At 56.6% G+C, this 17,976-nt stretch overlaps 1 protein-coding gene across 6 annotated transcripts in view; it reads left to right on the top strand.

The window, feature by feature from the left end:
• The window catches only part of PIP5K1C (phosphatidylinositol-4-phosphate 5-kinase type 1 gamma), a 48,060-nt gene that overhangs the window by 5,971 nt on the left and 24,113 nt on the right, over window positions 1-17,976 (top strand). For 5 of the 6 annotated variants that reach the window (XM_043911987.1, XM_043911989.1, XM_043911988.1 and 2 more), the window contains exon 2: window positions 17,500-17,531. In XM_043911987.1, the coding sequence (XP_043767922.1) occupies window positions 17,500-17,531 (32 nt within the window). Of the gene's footprint in view, window positions 1-10,495; window positions 10,521-17,499; window positions 17,532-17,976 lie in introns of those variants that run through there. The other variant, XM_043911991.1, reaches the window with a different exon arrangement.

Genomic DNA, 17,976 nt, shown 5'->3' on the forward strand with positions numbered 1-17,976 from the left:
GGACATAGAGGAGGCTTGTGTGTCTGGAGCAGAGCCGGGAGGGGAGGGCAAGGAGGGGAGGAGAGGTCAGGGAGGGGACGGGCAGGTTGTGCAGGGCCTCATGGGCCTGGGGGAGGACATGGGCTTTTTCCCCAGGGAATTGGGAGCCCTGGAGGGCTGTGGGCAGAGGAGGGGTGGGGCCTGACTTAGGTGCTCACAGACTGAGCCACAGTAGGAGACAGACTGTGGGGAGGGAGGAGGGAGTGAGGCACCGGGGCAGAGGGGACTGTGCGGGTCCTGGTGGGTAGGGCTGGGGCTCAGGTGGAGGCAGGAGTGATTCAGAGTAGATTTTAGAAGCCAAATTGACAGGACTGATTGAAGAGTTGAGCATGGAGGAGCAAGAGACAGTGGGGAGTAGGGGGTGACTCCCATGTTGTGATCTGCGCCCCAGAAAGACAAATTGCCTTGTCTGAGGTGGCGGATGGGCTGGGAGCAGGTGTGGGGGACGGTCAGGTGCAGTGTTAGTATGAGGCATAGAGAAGTGCATGAGGGCAGAGGTCCCAGTCTGGAGCCCGGGGGGTGGTGGGCAGGTGGCTTTGGGGCGGGGAGGTGGGGGCGAGGTAGGGCCAGGGCCTCCCTGCGTGGAGCGATGACTGGGCAGCTGAAGTCCCCATTTGGGGACACGTCTTAGTGCCTCTGGTAGGACATGGCCTTTTCAACCTGTGGCCACTGGAGGGAAGGTGACCAGGGAGCGGGCGTCCCAGCAGCCCCGGGAGGTTCATGGGGGAAGCAGGATCCAGGCTTGCCTTCCTCTCAGGGTCCCGTGAGGGTTAGATGAGCCAGCCCACAGGAGCTGTCCAGGACAAGGCCCAGCCACTGGGGGCTGGTGGTCTGGGGGCACCCGCCAGGGCAGGAAGCTGAGTGGGCTGTCTCTGGGGTCCCTCTGCCACCGGCCAGGGCCTGGGATGGATGTGGAGAGAGCAGGGGCCTTTATCGGGGTGTCCTCAGGATAGGAGGGACGATCAGGGTCAGCACCCTGAGCCAGCTTAGGGTTGACTGGTTTGATGGCGGTGGCTTTGGGATGTGGGGTGAACCCTGACTGGGCCTGGCCTGGCCGGGAGTGGTTGGGGTGGGGCCCTCAGGCTTGTGTGTGAGCAGGATGAGGAGGGGGAGGGTGTGAACCATGGTGGCTTGGTTTGCACAGCACACATGTGCTCATGGGCAAGTTGTTTGTGATCTGGGAGTTGGCTGACTCTAGGAGGGACAGTCCCCAGGTCTGCAGGGCCCCCAAGATGTTGGAGCATTGTTAAGATGCATGTGATTAGATTAACCCCAGGTGAACTGTTCTGAGCTCCCTCCAGCAAGGGTAAGAGCGCAGCGCCTCTTTCATTTTTTCCATCTTTGCTGAACTTACACACAAAAGGATGTCTTGATGTAGTTGCAACTTGTCCATATATATTTCTCATATTAATACATATCGAAACTGAGTCAGAGAAAACATGAATCAGAGGGAAAGGTTTTCACGTATTGTTTCATCTTAATGTTTCATCTTCATTTCGTTGAAAGTGTGTCCTGGGACTTCTCTGGTGGTCCAGTGGTTAAGATGCTGCGCTTCCATTGCAAGGAGTATGGGTTCGATTCTTGGTCAGGGAACTAAGATCCCATATGCAAAGTGGCATGGCCATAAAATAGAAAAAAAGAAAGAAAAATGTGTCCCAGCAAAAGGAGCAGAAAAACCTAAGATAAAGGGACCTACCCACTGAGGTCAAATGCATTCCATCCTACACATCTCAGGACTCTTACCTCATTTTCTGGGAATTGCATATCAGTTGCTTCATATGTTTTCCATTTTCAAATTATTTATCAGTCTTTTACTTATTGATCTGTAGGAGCTGGGCTTCCCTTGTGGCTCAGCTGGTAAAGAATCTGCCTGCAATTTGGGAGACCCAGGTTCAATCCCTGGGTTGGGAAGATCCCTGGAGAAGGGAAAAGCTACCCACTCCAGTATTCTGGCCTGGAGAATTCCGTGGACTAGTGCATGGGTCGCAAAGAGTCAGACACGACTGAGCGACTTCACTTTATGTATTATGGAAGGTTTATTTATTTTTTTAAACCATGATACAAGTAGCTTCTCCCCATCTTCTCTTACAGTGATTTTTGATGCCAGGGAGATATTTTGTTTTCATGTTGTCACATTTATCATTGTCTCTCCTTCTAGGGTTTCTCAGGTTGGTGAATGTGTCGTTTGTGCTGAGGTTACAGTTAAATTCCTCTAGTACTTCTATAATTTTACTTTTTTCCCTTTATGTTTAAATTCCTGTTAGGTTTGGAGTTTATTCTGGCATGAGACGTGTGAGGGTTTAATCGAGCAGAGTGCTCCCGGGCAGTTCTGGGTCATCCCAGCCCCTCTTCCTGGATAATCTGCTTTCCTCCCGCTGGCAAATGTCACCTCGATCGCAGGCCAGACTCCGGCGAGTGGCTGGTCTATTTCTGGACTTTTATTCGATTCCTCTCGTCTGCCTCTGCCTTCATGCAGAAGTCGTGCCTGCAGCTGCAAGTAATAACACGTTTACCAGGAGAAAAGCTGCAGTGAGACCTGCAGTTGGTGGAAAGTGAGCGTTTGTTTCTGTCTCGACCCTGCATCTCTGCAGAGGCAATGACTGTTATTCTGGGTGTTTACCTGTCTCTGTGTATATTATTATCCTTTCAACATTTTACTTTGAAAACTTTGAAACCTTCTCAGAGTTGTGGGCGACATTCTGGCGACACCCACCTGCCCTCTGCCATGAAGTGCAGGGGAAGGAGGACACGCAGGGCCGGGCTCCCTAGGGCTCTGTCACCCAGTGTCACGACTGATCCCCACGCAGCCTAGTCTGACACCAGCTGTTGATTCAGAAATGCAGAAAGCCTGGCACTAAAGAGACCCCGCAAAGGACCCTTGTCTGAGGGCTGAACCCAGCAGCCAGGGCGTCACCTCACTGGGCACATGGGGAGCATTTTAGGACCTTGCTGAACTGCATGTACCTGGGAGTGAACATGTGAGTTACAGGTACATTCCAACCGCTAGGTAGACCTGCAGATGGGGAATCTATGAGTAAGGAGGACGGAGGAGGCCGGGCTGTGTGCCCCATAAACAGTGAGGCTCTCTGAGCCCAGCACAGGGTCACGTGGAGGAAATGGAACATGGGACAAAATTCAGTTCCATGAATTAACCCAGGCCGTCCTGCGTGGTAACATCTGCTTCCTCCCTGGGACTCCATCCAGGATCACACTCAGCATTTGGGGTCAGTGGGACCCTCTGAGGGCCCCTCTGTGACCCTAACCTCAGATGGCCACCCATACCCTGCCAGCTGTGGAGCCACTGGGCATGTGCCTGGTGACCCTGCCCTCCTCCTGGGAAGGGAACCTGTCCTTGCCTGCTCCTCCAGGAAGCCCACTTGATTTTCCTGGCCAAGGCTGCCCCCCTACCCTTAGACCTTTCACGTGATGGCCGCGTGGTGACCGTCCACTGCCTTCTGGGTCATCTCTGCCTGAGCTGCGGGCCCTGAACTCTTGACAGCAGACCTGTGCTTGCTCCCAATGGCTGTTCTGCTGTCTGTAGTGAAGGTTCTGGAACCTTCTTTCTCTCAGGGCCCGCAGAGTCCTGGACGAACACCCCTGCCCCCGCCCCGCTTGCCATCCCCAACCCTGTCCTGTGCAAGGCTTCCTGTTTACCTCTCTGGAGACACTCTGTACACCGAGATGGGGGGGCGGTGTGGGCTGCCGGTCAGGACTTGGCCCCACCTGCACGCTCCCCTCCAGCCACATCAGACCCTGTCTGCTGTTCCTGGAGAGTGTCCCATCCCGTCACCACAGGGCCTTTGTGTGTGCTGCCCACTGCATCCCCCCCACCCCCCAAGAATTCAGCTCTCATGATTTTTCTCTTCTGTGAAGCTGCCGTGTGTTTCTAGCACAAAATACAGATCTGGCTCCACCCTCAGGCCCACCCCAGGCACCTCTCTCACCAGCACCCCCCACCTCCCACTCCCTCCACCCCCGCCCACAGTGCAGGTTCAATCCCTGGTCAGGGAACTAGATCCCACATGCCACAGCTAAGATCTGGCACAGCTGAATAAATAAATATTTTAAAAATACTTTATTGCTAAAAAACTTTACTGGCTATCTGAGCCTTTAGAAAGTAGTATTCATTTTGTGGTGGTAACATCAAAGATCGCTTACGACAGATCACTGTACCAAGTATAATAGTGATAAAGTTTGAAATGTGAGAATTAACAGAATGTGACTCAGAGACTTGAAGGGAGCAAATGCTGTTGGGTAAACGACGCTGGCACACCTGCCCAATGCAGGGTGCCCACAGACGTGCAGTGTGAGAAGCACGTGGTGTCTGCCCTGTGCAATGAGGCGAGGTTGGGCTGCAGACCTCAGTCTGCACTTAGGCGTTTTCCTAAACACTTTTTTGGGTAACAGCTTTGTTGAGATAGAATTCACATGCCACTTGGTTTTACCTATTCAAAGTGTGTAATTCAGTGGTTTTACTATATTCACAGAGTGGTGCAGCCATCACCACAGTCGATTTTAGAACACTTTCATCACCCCAGAAGGAAACCCGTCCCCATGAGCAGTGACCCTCCATCCCTTCCCCCAGCTCCTGACAACCAGGGACCCACTCTCTGTGTCTGTGGACCTGCCTGTTCTGGACGTTTCCCATCAGTGGAGTCACACCCTGTGTGTCCTTCTGTGTCTGTTTCTCTCACTGAGCATCGTGTCCTCAGGGTGCGTCTCCGTGGTAGCGAGTGTCAGGGCTTCTCTCCTTTTCGTGGCCAAGTGATGCTCCCGGGGTGGAGGGACACATGTGTTTATCCGCCCGTCCGTGGGCAGTTGGGCTGTTTGCACCTCGGCCGGTGTGGCTCGTATGCTGAGAACATTTGTGTAGAGCCCTTGTGTAGACACGGGTCCTCATGTCTCTTGGGCGGACACCCAACTTCGGGGCTGCTGGGTCAGATGGAAACTCCGGTTACCCTTCTGAGGAGACACCGCTCTGTTCCCACTCAGCTGCACCAGTCCCCCTGCCCCATCCTCATTGTGGGGTGGAGGTGGGCGCTCACGATGATCTCCAGGTGAGTTTCCCTGACGGTCAGTGAACATCTCTTGCTTGTTGGCCATTCATGTCTCCTCTTTGGAGAAATGTCTGTTCAAATCCTTTGCTTCTTTTCTTTTTTCTGTCCTTCTTTTAATTTTTTTTCTTTTTTTTTTGATGTGGACTATTTTAAAGTCTTCCTTGAATTTGTTGCAATATGCTTTCTGTTTTATGGTTTGGTGCCTTGGCCATGTGATATGTAGAATCTCAGTTCCCCGACCAGGGATCAGACCCACACCCGCTGCATCGGAAGGTGAAGTCTTAACCACGAGGAACCGCCATGAAGTCCCTGCTTGTCTTCCAGTTGGGTTGGTTTTCGTTTCATCACTCTATTGTAGACCCTCTTTCTGTGGTCTTTACATGAGCCCCTCCTCGGGCAGATGATCCACAGTGCTCCCTCCTGTTCTGTGGGTGGTTGTCTCACCTCCGCAGTGGTGCCGGTGGAAGCACAGATGTATTTCATTGTGACCAGGCCCCATTTCTCTCTTCCTTGGCTGCTGGTTCCCTGAATGTTGTAGCTGAGAAATCCCTGCCTGACCTGGGGTCATGAGGATTTACCTTGTTTTCCTCTGAGGGTTTTATGGCCTTAGCCCTCGCGTTCTTTTAGGTTTGTGATGCGTTTGGGTTAGTTTTGTGTTGCTGTGAGCGGGACCCCAGTCTGGGAAGAGCTGCAGGTGGACCCTAATCACCAACCACGCATGGGTCCTGCAGTGATAGATGTGGCCGGGCTGTCCCCTCCCTGCCCTCGCCTCTTGTCGCTCACTCTGTTCTGGCCTCAACAGCCCCTGGCTGACCCCCAGCTCCGCAGTCACAGTCCTGCCTCAGGACCTTGGTGCCAGCTTCTCCTGCTGCTGGGAGGCTGTGCGGCTCTCAGATGGCTGGTTCCTTCCCAGCTCTCCATGAATGCACTTGTGGCTCGGGCTGGAGTCTGCTGTCTGGCGTCAAGTGCACCCTCCTTTCTTGGTCCTGAGTGACCTCTGGTGAGTGACCTGGCCTCTCTAGCTTCGACCTCCACATCTGCTGTGTAGAGGTGATGATAGCACTGATCTTGTGGGCCGATGGGCAGTTTCAGTAAATCAGCAGCACTGGCCTCATCGCATGGTCACGCTCAGCAGTAACTGTTCCTGGGCCCTCATCCTGTTGCTCCAGCGGGCCAGAGCTGGAGGCCCACACGGCAGGCTGTACCCCAAGGCTCCTGCCCCCGTCTGCCCTCTGAGCCAAGCCAGCCTGCCCTGGCGCAAGACCTCGACATAATTCCTGGGGTCACCACCAGGGGGAGAGGGTGGGTGCTGGTGTCCATGGTGGTGCCAGGTGCCTGCTCCCTGGGCTGCAGCCATGCAGGAGATGTGACTGCTCCCCACTAAGGGAGCAGCTGCTGGAGGAGCAGAGGTACAGGAGAAGGTTTAAACCAGGCAGGGTGTGACTTAGGATCAGCGGCAGGGAGTGGGGTCAGGGGCCAACTTCAGCCAGTGGTCAGGGAAGGCCTCTCTGAGGAGGTGCCATTTGATCCAGGCCTGATCCATCAGCTGGGGCAGAGTGTTCCAGAAAGAGGAGAAGCATGTGCAAAGACCCTGGGGCAGGACTGTGCCTGGCACATGTGAGGAGCAGTGAGGGGGCCACGTGGTGGGAACGCAGGGAGTAAGCGCAGGAGGAGGAGGGGTGAGGGCTGGAGGACCTCCATATGGACTGCTCTCCATCTCCGTCTCTGTTCTTCCGCTTTGTCCCTCAGGGGCCGTGCGGAGACCAGGTAGCATCCATTAGTTACTGCCATGTGACATTACCCCAGAGCTGCTTCATGGCTTAAAACAGTGATAAACACCTGTCATTTCCCACTTTCTGTGGGTCGGGAATCCGAAGGTGGCTTATCCCCACACCTCGTGGCTGCATCTCTTATGAGGTCGTAGTGAGGCTGTGGGCCAGGCGGGAGGAGCCGCCCCCAGGATGGAGCCTCCATTCCCTCATCTGTAAAATGGGACGTTCCTAACCCCTGTCTCATCACATGGGCCTGTGTGGTCAGCCTGGCTCAAGGGACCTCAAAGGGCAGGAGCCCCTGTGACACCCCCGGAGCCCAGCCAGGCAGTGGGGACCTGGCTCGGCTGCCAGCTTGCCAGGGACTTTGGGCGGGTCCAGGCCCTTGGGTTCTGGAGGCCCCCTGGGAAGTGGAGCCTGGGACTGAATGTGAGAAGAGCCCCCACCTGGCTGGCAGCACCACCCCACCAGCGAGCAGGAGACTTCCAGCCGTGGCCCCCATCTCACCCTGAAGCCCTCGTCCGCTGGAATCCGGTGTGGCATGTGTCGTCCGGCGTGATGTGTGTCGTCTGGTGCAGTGTGTGTCGCCCAGCACAGGCTGCCGGAAAGTAAAAATACATCTGGGAGGAAAACTGGGCCAGGAAGCCTTGTACACCAGCCCTGAGACAGCACATGACCCTCCACTGGACGCCTGCGGGGTGAGCGGGGCGCTATCCCTGGGCACTCTGGCCACTGTCCTCCAGTCTGGCCCCTGTCTGCTGTCCGCCTCCTGAGCACTGGGCCCCGTGCCCTGGTTTCCCCTGGGGAGCCCCTGCCCACCCCGCCAGGCAGAGTGCTGCGGCTCTGGGTGAGCAGGACCAGGCCCTACTGAGTCAGAACCTCCCCGCCCTGGGACTTCGCAGGGACAAGAGGAAGGGGCAGCTGGTCCACCCCTGGGCCCAGGCATCTGCTGGGGGGTCAGCACCAAGCGCAGCAGTGCTGAGACGGGGAGACAGAGTCCTGCGAGGCTTGAAGCCCATCACCCGACCTCTCTGGTCTTGGTGGGTTGCAGACCTTTTTTGTGAGGGGCTGGGTGGTCTGTGTGGGAGTTGATGCAGCTGTGATTGTGAATGAGCGGGAGGGGCCATGCGCCAGTAAGACCTTTTAACCACTGCGGTGAGTTTGGTCCGCGGGGCAGGTTGCTGGCTCTTGACTCACATCAGCAAGTATTCTTCCCCCCACACCCACCTTGTTTCTTCCAGCAGCATCTGTTGTGCTTCTGCCTCGACTCACATCTGAATACCCCTTCTCTGAGCCCAGTTTCTTCCTCTGAATAGGAGAGACTGGCAGGGTGTTGCTTGGGACAGGCTGGTCCGGAAGTACCACAGTCCATGGCCATACTGGCCTCCAGCCCTTCATCTGATGTCCAGCTTGACGGAATGTGTTGGAGACACGTGTGGGCTGCATTCCTACCGCTCTTCCCCAAGGCTCCTGATAGGGCGTACTCTTAGCTTCCTCCATGCAGCCCTCCCGGGTTTCTCACTCAGCTGATACTCACTGAGATCCACACCATGCCCAGCCCTGGGCAGGTGCAGAGGCATCCAGGGCGGGAAGTGGAGCTTTTGGTGGAGTTGGGAGGGCACTAGGGGCAGGATTGTGGTATGTTATGCAGAAGGGGTGATCCAGGCCACCAGGGCAGGATACAGCTGGGATTGCTGCGGCCCCAAGACAGGCGTAGGGAAGGTTGGCTCTGCCCAGGTGTGAACCAGACACGGCTTCCCTCTCCTTAGTGCCTGTATCACAGGGGTGGAGCCGTGCCTTACCCAGTGATGGTCTGGGCCCAGTGGAAGACCTCGCACAACCAGGCACGTCTGACCAGCGCAGAGCAAGTCACTTATCAAACCCCCCAGGCCCTGGGGCTTGCTGGCTGCGCAACCTCAGTCAGGCTATGTGGCTCTGACCCCATTATCTGGAAACTGGACACCAGAACCTCCTCCACCCGTCTTACCCACCCCCGGCCCCCCCGCTCCAGCCTTGGGGTAGCTATCAATGCAGCCAGCAGTGACCTTGCAGCCTTTGAAGTCACCAGGCCAACGGGCCTCAGCCTCCCCAGCTGTAAAGTGGGTCGAATGGCAGTTATCTCCTGGAGGTGGTGAGAGGGTTGGAGACCTGGCTGGATCGACCCTAACCCGGGGAGGCTGTGTGTGTGTGTGTGTGTGTGTGTGTGTGTGTGTGCGTGCGCATGCTATAGCCTTTCATTACAATGCACTTCAAACAGAAGACAAAACAGACAGGATAGTACAAGTATAAATGCATTTTTATCATGAACTATTTTAAATACCAGAGAGTAATATAATAAGCACCCACTTCCAGGCTCTGCCCCCTGTCCCACACATCTTTATGTGTGCTCCAGGTCTCCCCCCAGCACTGCCTGTGTCAAGTCAGGTCATCCCCTGGGCTCCAGGTCTCCCCCCAGCACTGCCTGTGTCAAGTCAGGTCATCCCCTGGGTGCCGTCCTGGGCGCTGCAGGGTGCTGGGCACACCTCGGCCCCATACACTGGATGCCAGGAGCCCCCAGTCATGACAATCACAGACGTCCCCAGACATTGCGTAGTGTCCCCTGGGGGCAGGATCACCAGGGTGAGAACCGCCTTTAGGGCACTCCCCTCACCCGGACTCCTGGTTGGCCTCTGCTGGGTCTCCTCTGACCCGTCACAGAAAATGTTTGCTGACTCCTGACTTAAGGGAGAAACAAAGATTTGTTTAACCTGTATAGTAACACATTTGTGTCTTTTATATTATTTTGGATTTTTCTGGGCACTTAAACTCTTTTCTTACTAAACGTCAGGCAAGGAGCCAGTTCCCTCTCGAGTATTTTATGCCTAAAGCAGGACCCTGGACATAGGGGATGCTCACTGAGTTTGTTAGGTGTGCTCATCATGTATGGCCACTGCTGCTCACTGCTCACTGGGATCACTCACATTTGTGGGCAGAACCTCAAAAAATATTTCTCTCCAGTTTGAAAGTACCTGACAGGAAAGGTCAAAATTCACCTTTAAAGTGGAGGAAAAATATTTTTTTAAGAACATTTTCAGTTGTACAGAAAAGTCGAAAGAATTGGAGAGTGGACACTCACTCATTAGCACTCAGATCCTAGAATAGATGTTTTGCTGTGTTTATCCCTCCAGCACCCGCCATCGCTCGTCCATTAGTCTCTCCGTCCAACCTTTGAATGCATTTCAGAGCTGCAGACGTCAGCACACTCCCCTTGAAACACTTCAGCATGTGTTTCATTAATTAGACTTTGATATTTTTCAGCATGTTCTTGGTGATGTTAACTACTCTGATCACCCATTAACTTTAGACTTCTTAGCCTTCCCTGTCGTTAGTACTGGTGGTAAAAGTCTGAGATAACAACAAAAATATGAAAGTTCTTTGTTTCTGTCACTGTGTTATATTTACCCCAGATTCACCCTATTCAGTGTCACACCAGGTGTGACCCTGGTGAAGGAAAGATTAGCAGCTCCCTGTTAATGTCTGTTAATCAGAGAGGTCGGGTCCAACAGATAAAAATTAACTCAAGTGTGAAACCAAGGACAGGCATGCATATAAGAATAAGAGCAGGTGGTGGTCCAAAGGGCAGAAACTCCCGGATCTGCTTGCAATATGACCGCAGGTGAGTTACTGGTATCTGTCTGGGCACCTTGCTCTGCTCCACTTAATTCAATGCTTGGTCAGTTGGTTCTGTTAGATTTAGATTTTGTAAAAAAATTCTTTTTTCTTTTCAATTTTCATTCCTTTTCTTTTTTCTTATTTTATTGCATTGGCCAGTTCTCCCACTGAAGTGGCAGCCCTCGCAGCTGCATTCTGTCTTGTGGTTGATGTTGATGTGCTTACTGTTTGTACTTTTTTCCCCTTTTTTTGGCTACATTGCATGGCTTGTGGGATCTTAGTTCCTTGACCGGGGATTGAACCCATGCCCCTGCAGTGGAAGGGTGAAGTCCTAACCACTGGACCACCAGGAAAGTCCCCTACTTGTTTTTAAGTAAAGGTTGTTCCTGTCCCCCAACCCACCCCTACTTCCCCCACCCCCACCTTCCTCTAGTTTCTTAGTAGCTTTTTGGACATGACTTTTCTGTTGAATTTTATGGAACACTGTTCTGGATTCTGAGACGTGATCATAAAGTTTTTCACATCCGACTTGGGATCACTTCCTAAATTTCTCCAAACCCTTGCTTTCTTCTGTAAAATGGTGGTAAAGAAATGCGATCACGATGGTGCCTGGCTCAGGTGCTCACAGGCGCCCTCTGGCTGCTGTGGAGCAGACCGTGAAGGGCGAGAACGTGGATCCAGATGAGTGAGCATGCTGGCCTTGTCTGTGTCGATTTGCTCATTTTCCAAGAAACCCAGGTTTATCTCCAAAACAGTGTGACTTGTGACTTTGAAAGTTGACTCAACTCGCATTGACCCTCTACCGCCAGAAAGCAAGCCCAGGTGGGGGTTCCCGGTGGCATAGCTGGGGGATACACTCACCGAGCTTGGGGCTGTGGAGTGGGTGGTGGGGGGCCTGAGTTCACACCTTTGCCTGTCGCTTTCCTGTGGGGACCGCCAGCTTCCAGGTCCCCATGCAGACTGTGGAGGCAGTCCCCGTGTCACCAAGTCAGCGTGGAGTGAGGGGACGAGTCGGGGGGTCTGTCGGACAGGGCCCGCAGAGCGGGGCGTGTGGTGCTCGCTGTTACCATGCCGCTGCCATCATCAACGCCTTGTCTGGGGTTTTCCACCGTGGGCTCGTGTAGACAGCCTCACTGCCTGTCTCCTGGGACGTCTGTAATCGTCATGACTGGGATTATATATACTGGGAGGGAACCCCTAGCATCCAGTTGGGGGGCCAATGCGGCTCCACATCCACAACACCCCAGATGTCCCACAGAGTGACCCCACCCTCGTGTCTGCAGTGCCGGGGGCCTGGGTTAGCGAATGGGCCTTGGGGGTGCCCGGAGCCCCACATTGTCGGTGTCCTGTGCAGTGCGCTAAGAGGCTGGGCTTCGCAGTGTCACAGCTCAGCTGACAGGTGGGAGCTGTGGTGGGGTCCCCGTGCTTCTGTCTGTGTGATTGCAGTTGTACGGAGGCTGAAAAAGGAGCAGCAAAACCTTGGGTTTGATCTTGTGTGTCTTCACCTCTCCGGTGGCTGATGTTGATCGTGTTTTGTGGACATCTCGGTCCAAGATGGGTAAGAAATAGGACAAGCTGGCCCTCCCCCACAGGAGGTGGGGGAGCGCCAACCTGGAGGCTTGGCTGCCTTTCCTGAGCTCAGACTCCTCCATCTGGCTGCACGACCTCATCTCGGGGTCGGGCAGGGGACCAAGGTCCTGCGTCCTCTTGCTTCGCAGTATCCCTGCTGGAGGAGCAAGGTCTGGAGGAGGCCCTGGAGCCACATGTCACTGGGTTGTGGTTTTGCAGCTAAAGAGCTTCATTCCTTTAAAAAATTTTTTGAGCCATAGTTCACATAGTGTAAAATTAACTCTTTTAAAATGCACAGTCATGATTATGTTTGTTGTGTCACCACCACCAAAATCTAATTCCAGAGCACTCCATCAGTCCCAGAAAGCCCTCAGCAGGCACCCCCCGCCTCCTCCCCCTCAGCCCCTGACAACCACTCACCCACTCTGCGTCCGCGGATCTGCCTGTTCCGGACGTTTCCCATCAGTGGAATCACACCCTGTGTGTCCTTCTGTGTCTGCTTCTCTCACTGAGCGTCGTGTTCTCAGGGTCCATCCATGTGGTAGCGAGTGTCAGGGCTTCTCTCCGTGGCTGAGTGATCTGTCGTGTGGGTACCTTTAATGCTTTTGTGAATGTGAGGAACGCAAGTTGGACGGAGGGCATGAAGTGCTCACTTCTGTCTCCATCCCCCAAAGGCTGAGACTAGGTCCTTATATTCCTCTTGGAGATGCGCTTCGCCTGGAGGAGTGGTCCCTGCATCAGGTAGCTGCTGCTGTGTACCAGCCACCTCGGAGCCGCAGGGCTGCGAACTGCACACACTTGCGATTCTGTCATCCGGGTTGGGTTCAGCAGGCAGCACACAGTCTAGGAGGCTCCTGCACTTGGGGTGGGGGCTGCCTGGTCCTGCCCCCATGGGGTCTCCCGCAGGGCCTCAGCAGGGACCTTGTGGCTCAAAGCCACCCACCTTCCTCACGCTGCAGGGTCCCTTCTGCTGGGTTTGGTGGCTCAGGGTGGGTTGCCTGGCTGCAGGGGCTGCAGCCTCCTGGGGTCAGCACCGAGCCCTCCTTGGGGGTTACAAGCAGATTTCCCTCGGTGGTTTGTGGGTGGCCTGTCCACTCTGGTCATGGTGGACCAAGACTCCGGGGGGCCCTGGCCCAGGGGAACTTTGCTCCTGTGGCCAGACCGTTCCAGCTGATGGGAAGTGAGTGAGCCCTGGCCCCAGTGCTGCTTCTTGGCTCAACTGCCTCATACTGTCTCATTTGCTCTGAGTCATGGGGAGCAGCCCTCCCCTGGGCACCAGGCAGGCAGTGATCACACAGTGACCGCCTCAGGCCCCCCGCCCCTCTCTGAGGAACGCTTCCCTGTGCACTGCAGACAGCTCTGCAGGTGGCAGGGCAGACCTGATGCCCCGTGACTGGGGGCATGGAGAGATGATCACAGGTGGGGTGGGGCCCAGTGCTGGAAGACAGAGAAAGCCAGAAGGTGGGGAGAGTGGCCTGGAGTTAGGGGGGCATTCTGGGGTGAGGTGATCAGGGGAACAGCTTATCTGAAGGGGTGATGTCTGAGCCAGGTATTGGCTGAAGCAGGGGAGCAAACCCTGCAGAGGTCTTGGGAAGGTCGTTTCAGGTGGGGAGAACAGCCCGTGCAAAGGCCCTGGGGCAGGACTGAACCTGGCATGCTGGAAGATAACAGCAAGGAGGCCCCTGTGGAGCAGAGTGAATGGGGGAGGGGGAGCACGGGGAGGGGACAGGACAGGCCGCGCAGGGCCCTGTGGGCCGCGTAGGTGACTTGGGCGCTTATCTGCAGGGAGGCGGGACCCCGGAGGGCGGTGGGCAGAGGAGGGGGCCTGACTTGTGCTCATGGATACCCTCTGGTGGCTGCTCTGGGGAGGACAGGCTCGGTGGGGTGGGGGCAATTTTCCACTTGGTATAGGATGGGGGCTGAGAGGAGCCAGGCAGAGGTGGACTATGAATGGACTTCGAAGTAAAAATAACCTAGTGTTTCTGCTGAGGGATAGATGGTAAGGCCCCCTGCTCCCAGTCCTTGGGGTGTGTTTTCTCTGCCTCAGTTTCCTCATAAAAAAATCTAAGAGAAGTGGTCCTGTGTATGCCGGGGGAGGGGTCGCTCACCAGCAGCCTTCGTGGGTATCCGTGTAGGGGCCAGCCCGAGGCACAGCTGTGTCCCCAGTTCCCCCCCAGGTCTCAGCCCTGCCTCCCGCCTGCAGCGCCTCACGCTCTCCCCCTCCCCCGGCTATTTTTAAAACCTAATTTCCTCGAAAACCAGGTGGCTCATTCAAAAGATAATTGGCCACGTCTTGGGCTGGGAGGAGCGCAAGATCTTGGTCCCTGCCGCCCCCAGCCCGGATGGCAGGAGTGGGTGCAAGAGCCACCTGGCTCCCTGGTCCCAGAGCTGAAGGGCAAGGCTTCAGAAGGGCATTTCAGAAAGCGGGTGGGCTCACGGATGGTGGGACTCTGGAGGAGGGGGAAAGGAGGCCCCTAGAGGGGACATCAAGGTGCATGTCTAGGCAGAACCCCGTCTCAGGTGTGCTGGCCACTTCTTGCCCTTGCTTCTCCCCCTGCTCTGCGCACCCCTGCCTGTGACCTGGGCTGGCTCAGAGCCTGCCTGCTGCCCTCCTGGCCTCATGCCTGGGGGGATTCCAGGTGGGGTGGGGCGGACCCGGCTGGACTTCACATCAGCGCTGGTGTTGGCCGTGCCCCGCCCCCACAGGCCTGAGACTGCAGAGGCCTTGGTGGTGGAGAGGACAGGGACCACGGTGTTGGACTATCTCCACCCTGGGATGGGTCGGGAGCTGCAGAGGACATAGGTGGGCCCAGGGGTTGGGCTTCAGGCTCAGGTGCTCCAGGTAGACTGAGGAGATGCCTGGGGCCCCCAGACGAAGTCTGGAATGTTCCATTCAGTCCACTGGCACTTCCTGCCTCATCCCCCCTTCCTTCCCCCACACCCCAGACGCAAAACCGTGAATTGTTCTGCTGTTGGGCGGCCAATGAAAATATTATGTCAGCTTTCCAGCACCTTCCGCCACCCCCCACCCCCTGGCCTCGGGGTGGGCTGAGCCCAGGTTCATCCTGTGGCCAGGGAGCCCCACATGTAGCAGGTGGGCGTGTGGGCTGGTGTGTCCCGTCCTGGCGCTGTTACGGCCTTCCTGGGATCCGTGGGCTATGTCCTCCAGGAGAGTCCCTTCTGTGGACCCTGGTGTCATGAAGGGCTGAGCCGGCTGCTCCCTGGCCTTGGTTTTCCTGTCTCCTGATGGCGGGGGCAGGGGGGGAGGGCACTGCAGGCAGAAGGGTGCTCAGGAGAGTCCCCACCCCAGCCAGCCTGGCTGCACCACGGCTGTGCTATCTTGGTTTTGTGTTCTTTATTGAGAGATAATTCATAAATACCAGAAAACTCACTTGTAGGTGTGTAATTCAGTTTTTCCTGTATCTTTACAGTGCTGTGTGGCCATGACCACTGGTTGCAGACCATTCTCATCCTCCTAGAGGAAGCTGAGTCCCCAGTAGCCATCCCCAACCCAGGCCTGGCCCGAGCCTGGTGAACAGAGAGCACGTTCTGACCCCTGACCTGTCACCTGGGCCTGCTGCTCTCTGGTGGCCTTTGCCTGCGCCCCGGCTCATGGGCCCAGGGCTGGGTCCTCGGGCCTCCCCACCCCCACCCCCACATCTCCTGAGTGGTCTTGTCCACTGTTGGGGCTCAAACCCCATCTAGCCCCAGGACAACTGCCTCCAGCCTTGCCTCTAGCTGGGGCCTCCCTGAGCTCCTGACGTGGGGTCCAGCTGTCCCTCCCGTCTTCACACAGGGGTCTCACACTCAACATGGCCACCTTGCCCCCGACCATCCCCGACACCTCTCCTGCCCAGCCCCCATCCTGGCTGAGGCAGCTCCATCCTTCTGTGAGTTGCTCCAAAATCCTTAGTCATTCCTGACTCCTCACTTTTCTTCAGTCCACCTCCAGTGAGCACGGCCTGTCTGTCCTGACTCTAGATCTTCCCCAGTCTGCCCACTTCTCTCTCACATGCTACGCGGTGGCCACCGTGGTCCACCCCATTATCTCCCACCTGGAGTAGTGCAGTTGCCTCCCGGCTGGGTGTACCACCCCCCCCCATCCCCCCCGTCTGTTCCCCTATGACCACCAGAGGGCACCTGTGAGCACCTGAGTCAGGTGCCCCCACCTTACCCCAGCCCTCCAGGGCTCCCACCTCCCTGAGGTAAGAGCCCAAGCCTTCCCTTGCTGATCAGACCCCCCACTTGTCTCTTCATGTGATCCTCCTGGCACTCGCTGTGCTGTCCAGACCCTTTTCTGCACCCCTTGACTGTGGGCCCTGGAAGGTGGGGCCAGGACCGTCCTGGTCACCACTTGCCTCCCCTCCACGCTGACACCTGGCAGACACCAGTGTATGAGTTCCCCCTTGCAGCTGTAACAGATCACCACAGACTTGACCTGCTAACTACACAGATTGATTATCTCACAGTGCTGGAGGTCAGGAGTCCACCTCAGTCCTCACGGAGCTAAATCCAGGCGTGGGCAGGGCCCGTCCCTCCGGAGGCTCCACGGGAGCACTGGCTCCCCCGTTTTCCAGCTTCTAGAGGCGCCGCATCCCTGGCTCATGGCCCCTCCCTCCACCCTCACAGCCAGCAGAGCAACGTCTCTGTCTCTCTGCCTCTGACCCTCCCCTTCCCTCTTATGATGACCCTGTGATGGCGCTGGGCCTCCTGGGGAATCCAGGGTCATCCCCATCTCAGGGGTTTTAACCCCCCAGCACAGTCCATTCTGGGACCAGAATGTGAACGTCCTGGGGGTTGGGGCAGATGTGTGCTGAGCACTCGCACTGAACAGATAACCCTCAGCAGAAGCCAGCTTTCTGGGTGAGGACACCAGCTCAGCGGCGCCGGTGCTTGGCCTGAGGCCCCCCTGAGGAGCTGGGCTGGAGGGGGTGGTAGTGGTCCTGAGAGGTGAACGTCGCTGGCCTTCCCACTGGGAGCATCCTTCCACGGGAGCCGTGGGGATGGGGGCCGTGTGGATGAGGGCTGTGCGGACAGGGGCCATGTGGACAGGGACCAGGGGTATCCTCGGCTGGCTGCCTCTCCGTCACCCAGCTGCCTCGGGGGCTGGTGCTGTTACTCAAGCCTGGGCCGCAGCCGCTGATCCCTGCCGCCCGGTCGCTGCGATGTCCACCCTCCTTGCTTGGGGCCCTCCTCGCGATGGGCTGTGCCTTGTCTCCACCCGCCCTCCCACTGCCCCTGCCTGCAGAGCCGCGTCAGCATGGTCACTCCGCATCCGCTGCCACATTGCATCTCCAGGCCTATCTACCACGCGGGGTCCCTACCACCTCCCCAGGGGCACAGGGTGAGTGTGTGGGGCAGTGCTGACGGCGGAGGCCAAGGGTCCAGACTAAAGTATCCCTTCTCTTCCTCAGGTTCGGCCCAGAAAAAGACGACCCCAGCAGAGGTGAGTGTCCTCGGGGGCCCACCCTCCCTGCCTCCCGAAGGTGGACGGGGCAGCACCCCGCCCTGCCCGTGTCCTGCTCCGTGGCCTTGGGCATCTCACTGCACTTCTCTGGGCCTCAGATGCTGGCATAGCAAATAAGCAAATGTTGTCAGACAGTGAAAACCGTCTGTCCCACCAGTACCTTGAGTTTCTGGGAGGAATGGAGTGGGTGGGGAGAGCCTCGAGGGGCCTGGAGAGGGTGGCCCCCCTGCCTGTCCCTGCCAGCAGTGCCTCCAAGCTGGCCTTCCCCCCCGCCCGCTGCTGTCCCACACCTGCCCACCCAGGGTCCCGCTGGTCCTGTCCCCAGGCAGGTTTTCCTGGTGGTGGCCACTTGCGTGAGCCCTTGGCACCCTGTGTCTAGTTTGTCAGTTTCCGGTCACTCCTGGAGGCCACCTGCGAGGGGCTT

This window comes from Cervus elaphus, chromosome 9 (genome assembly GCF_910594005.1).
Source record: "Cervus elaphus chromosome 9, mCerEla1.1, whole genome shotgun sequence".
Taxonomy (NCBI): domain Eukaryota; kingdom Metazoa; phylum Chordata; class Mammalia; order Artiodactyla; family Cervidae; genus Cervus; species Cervus elaphus.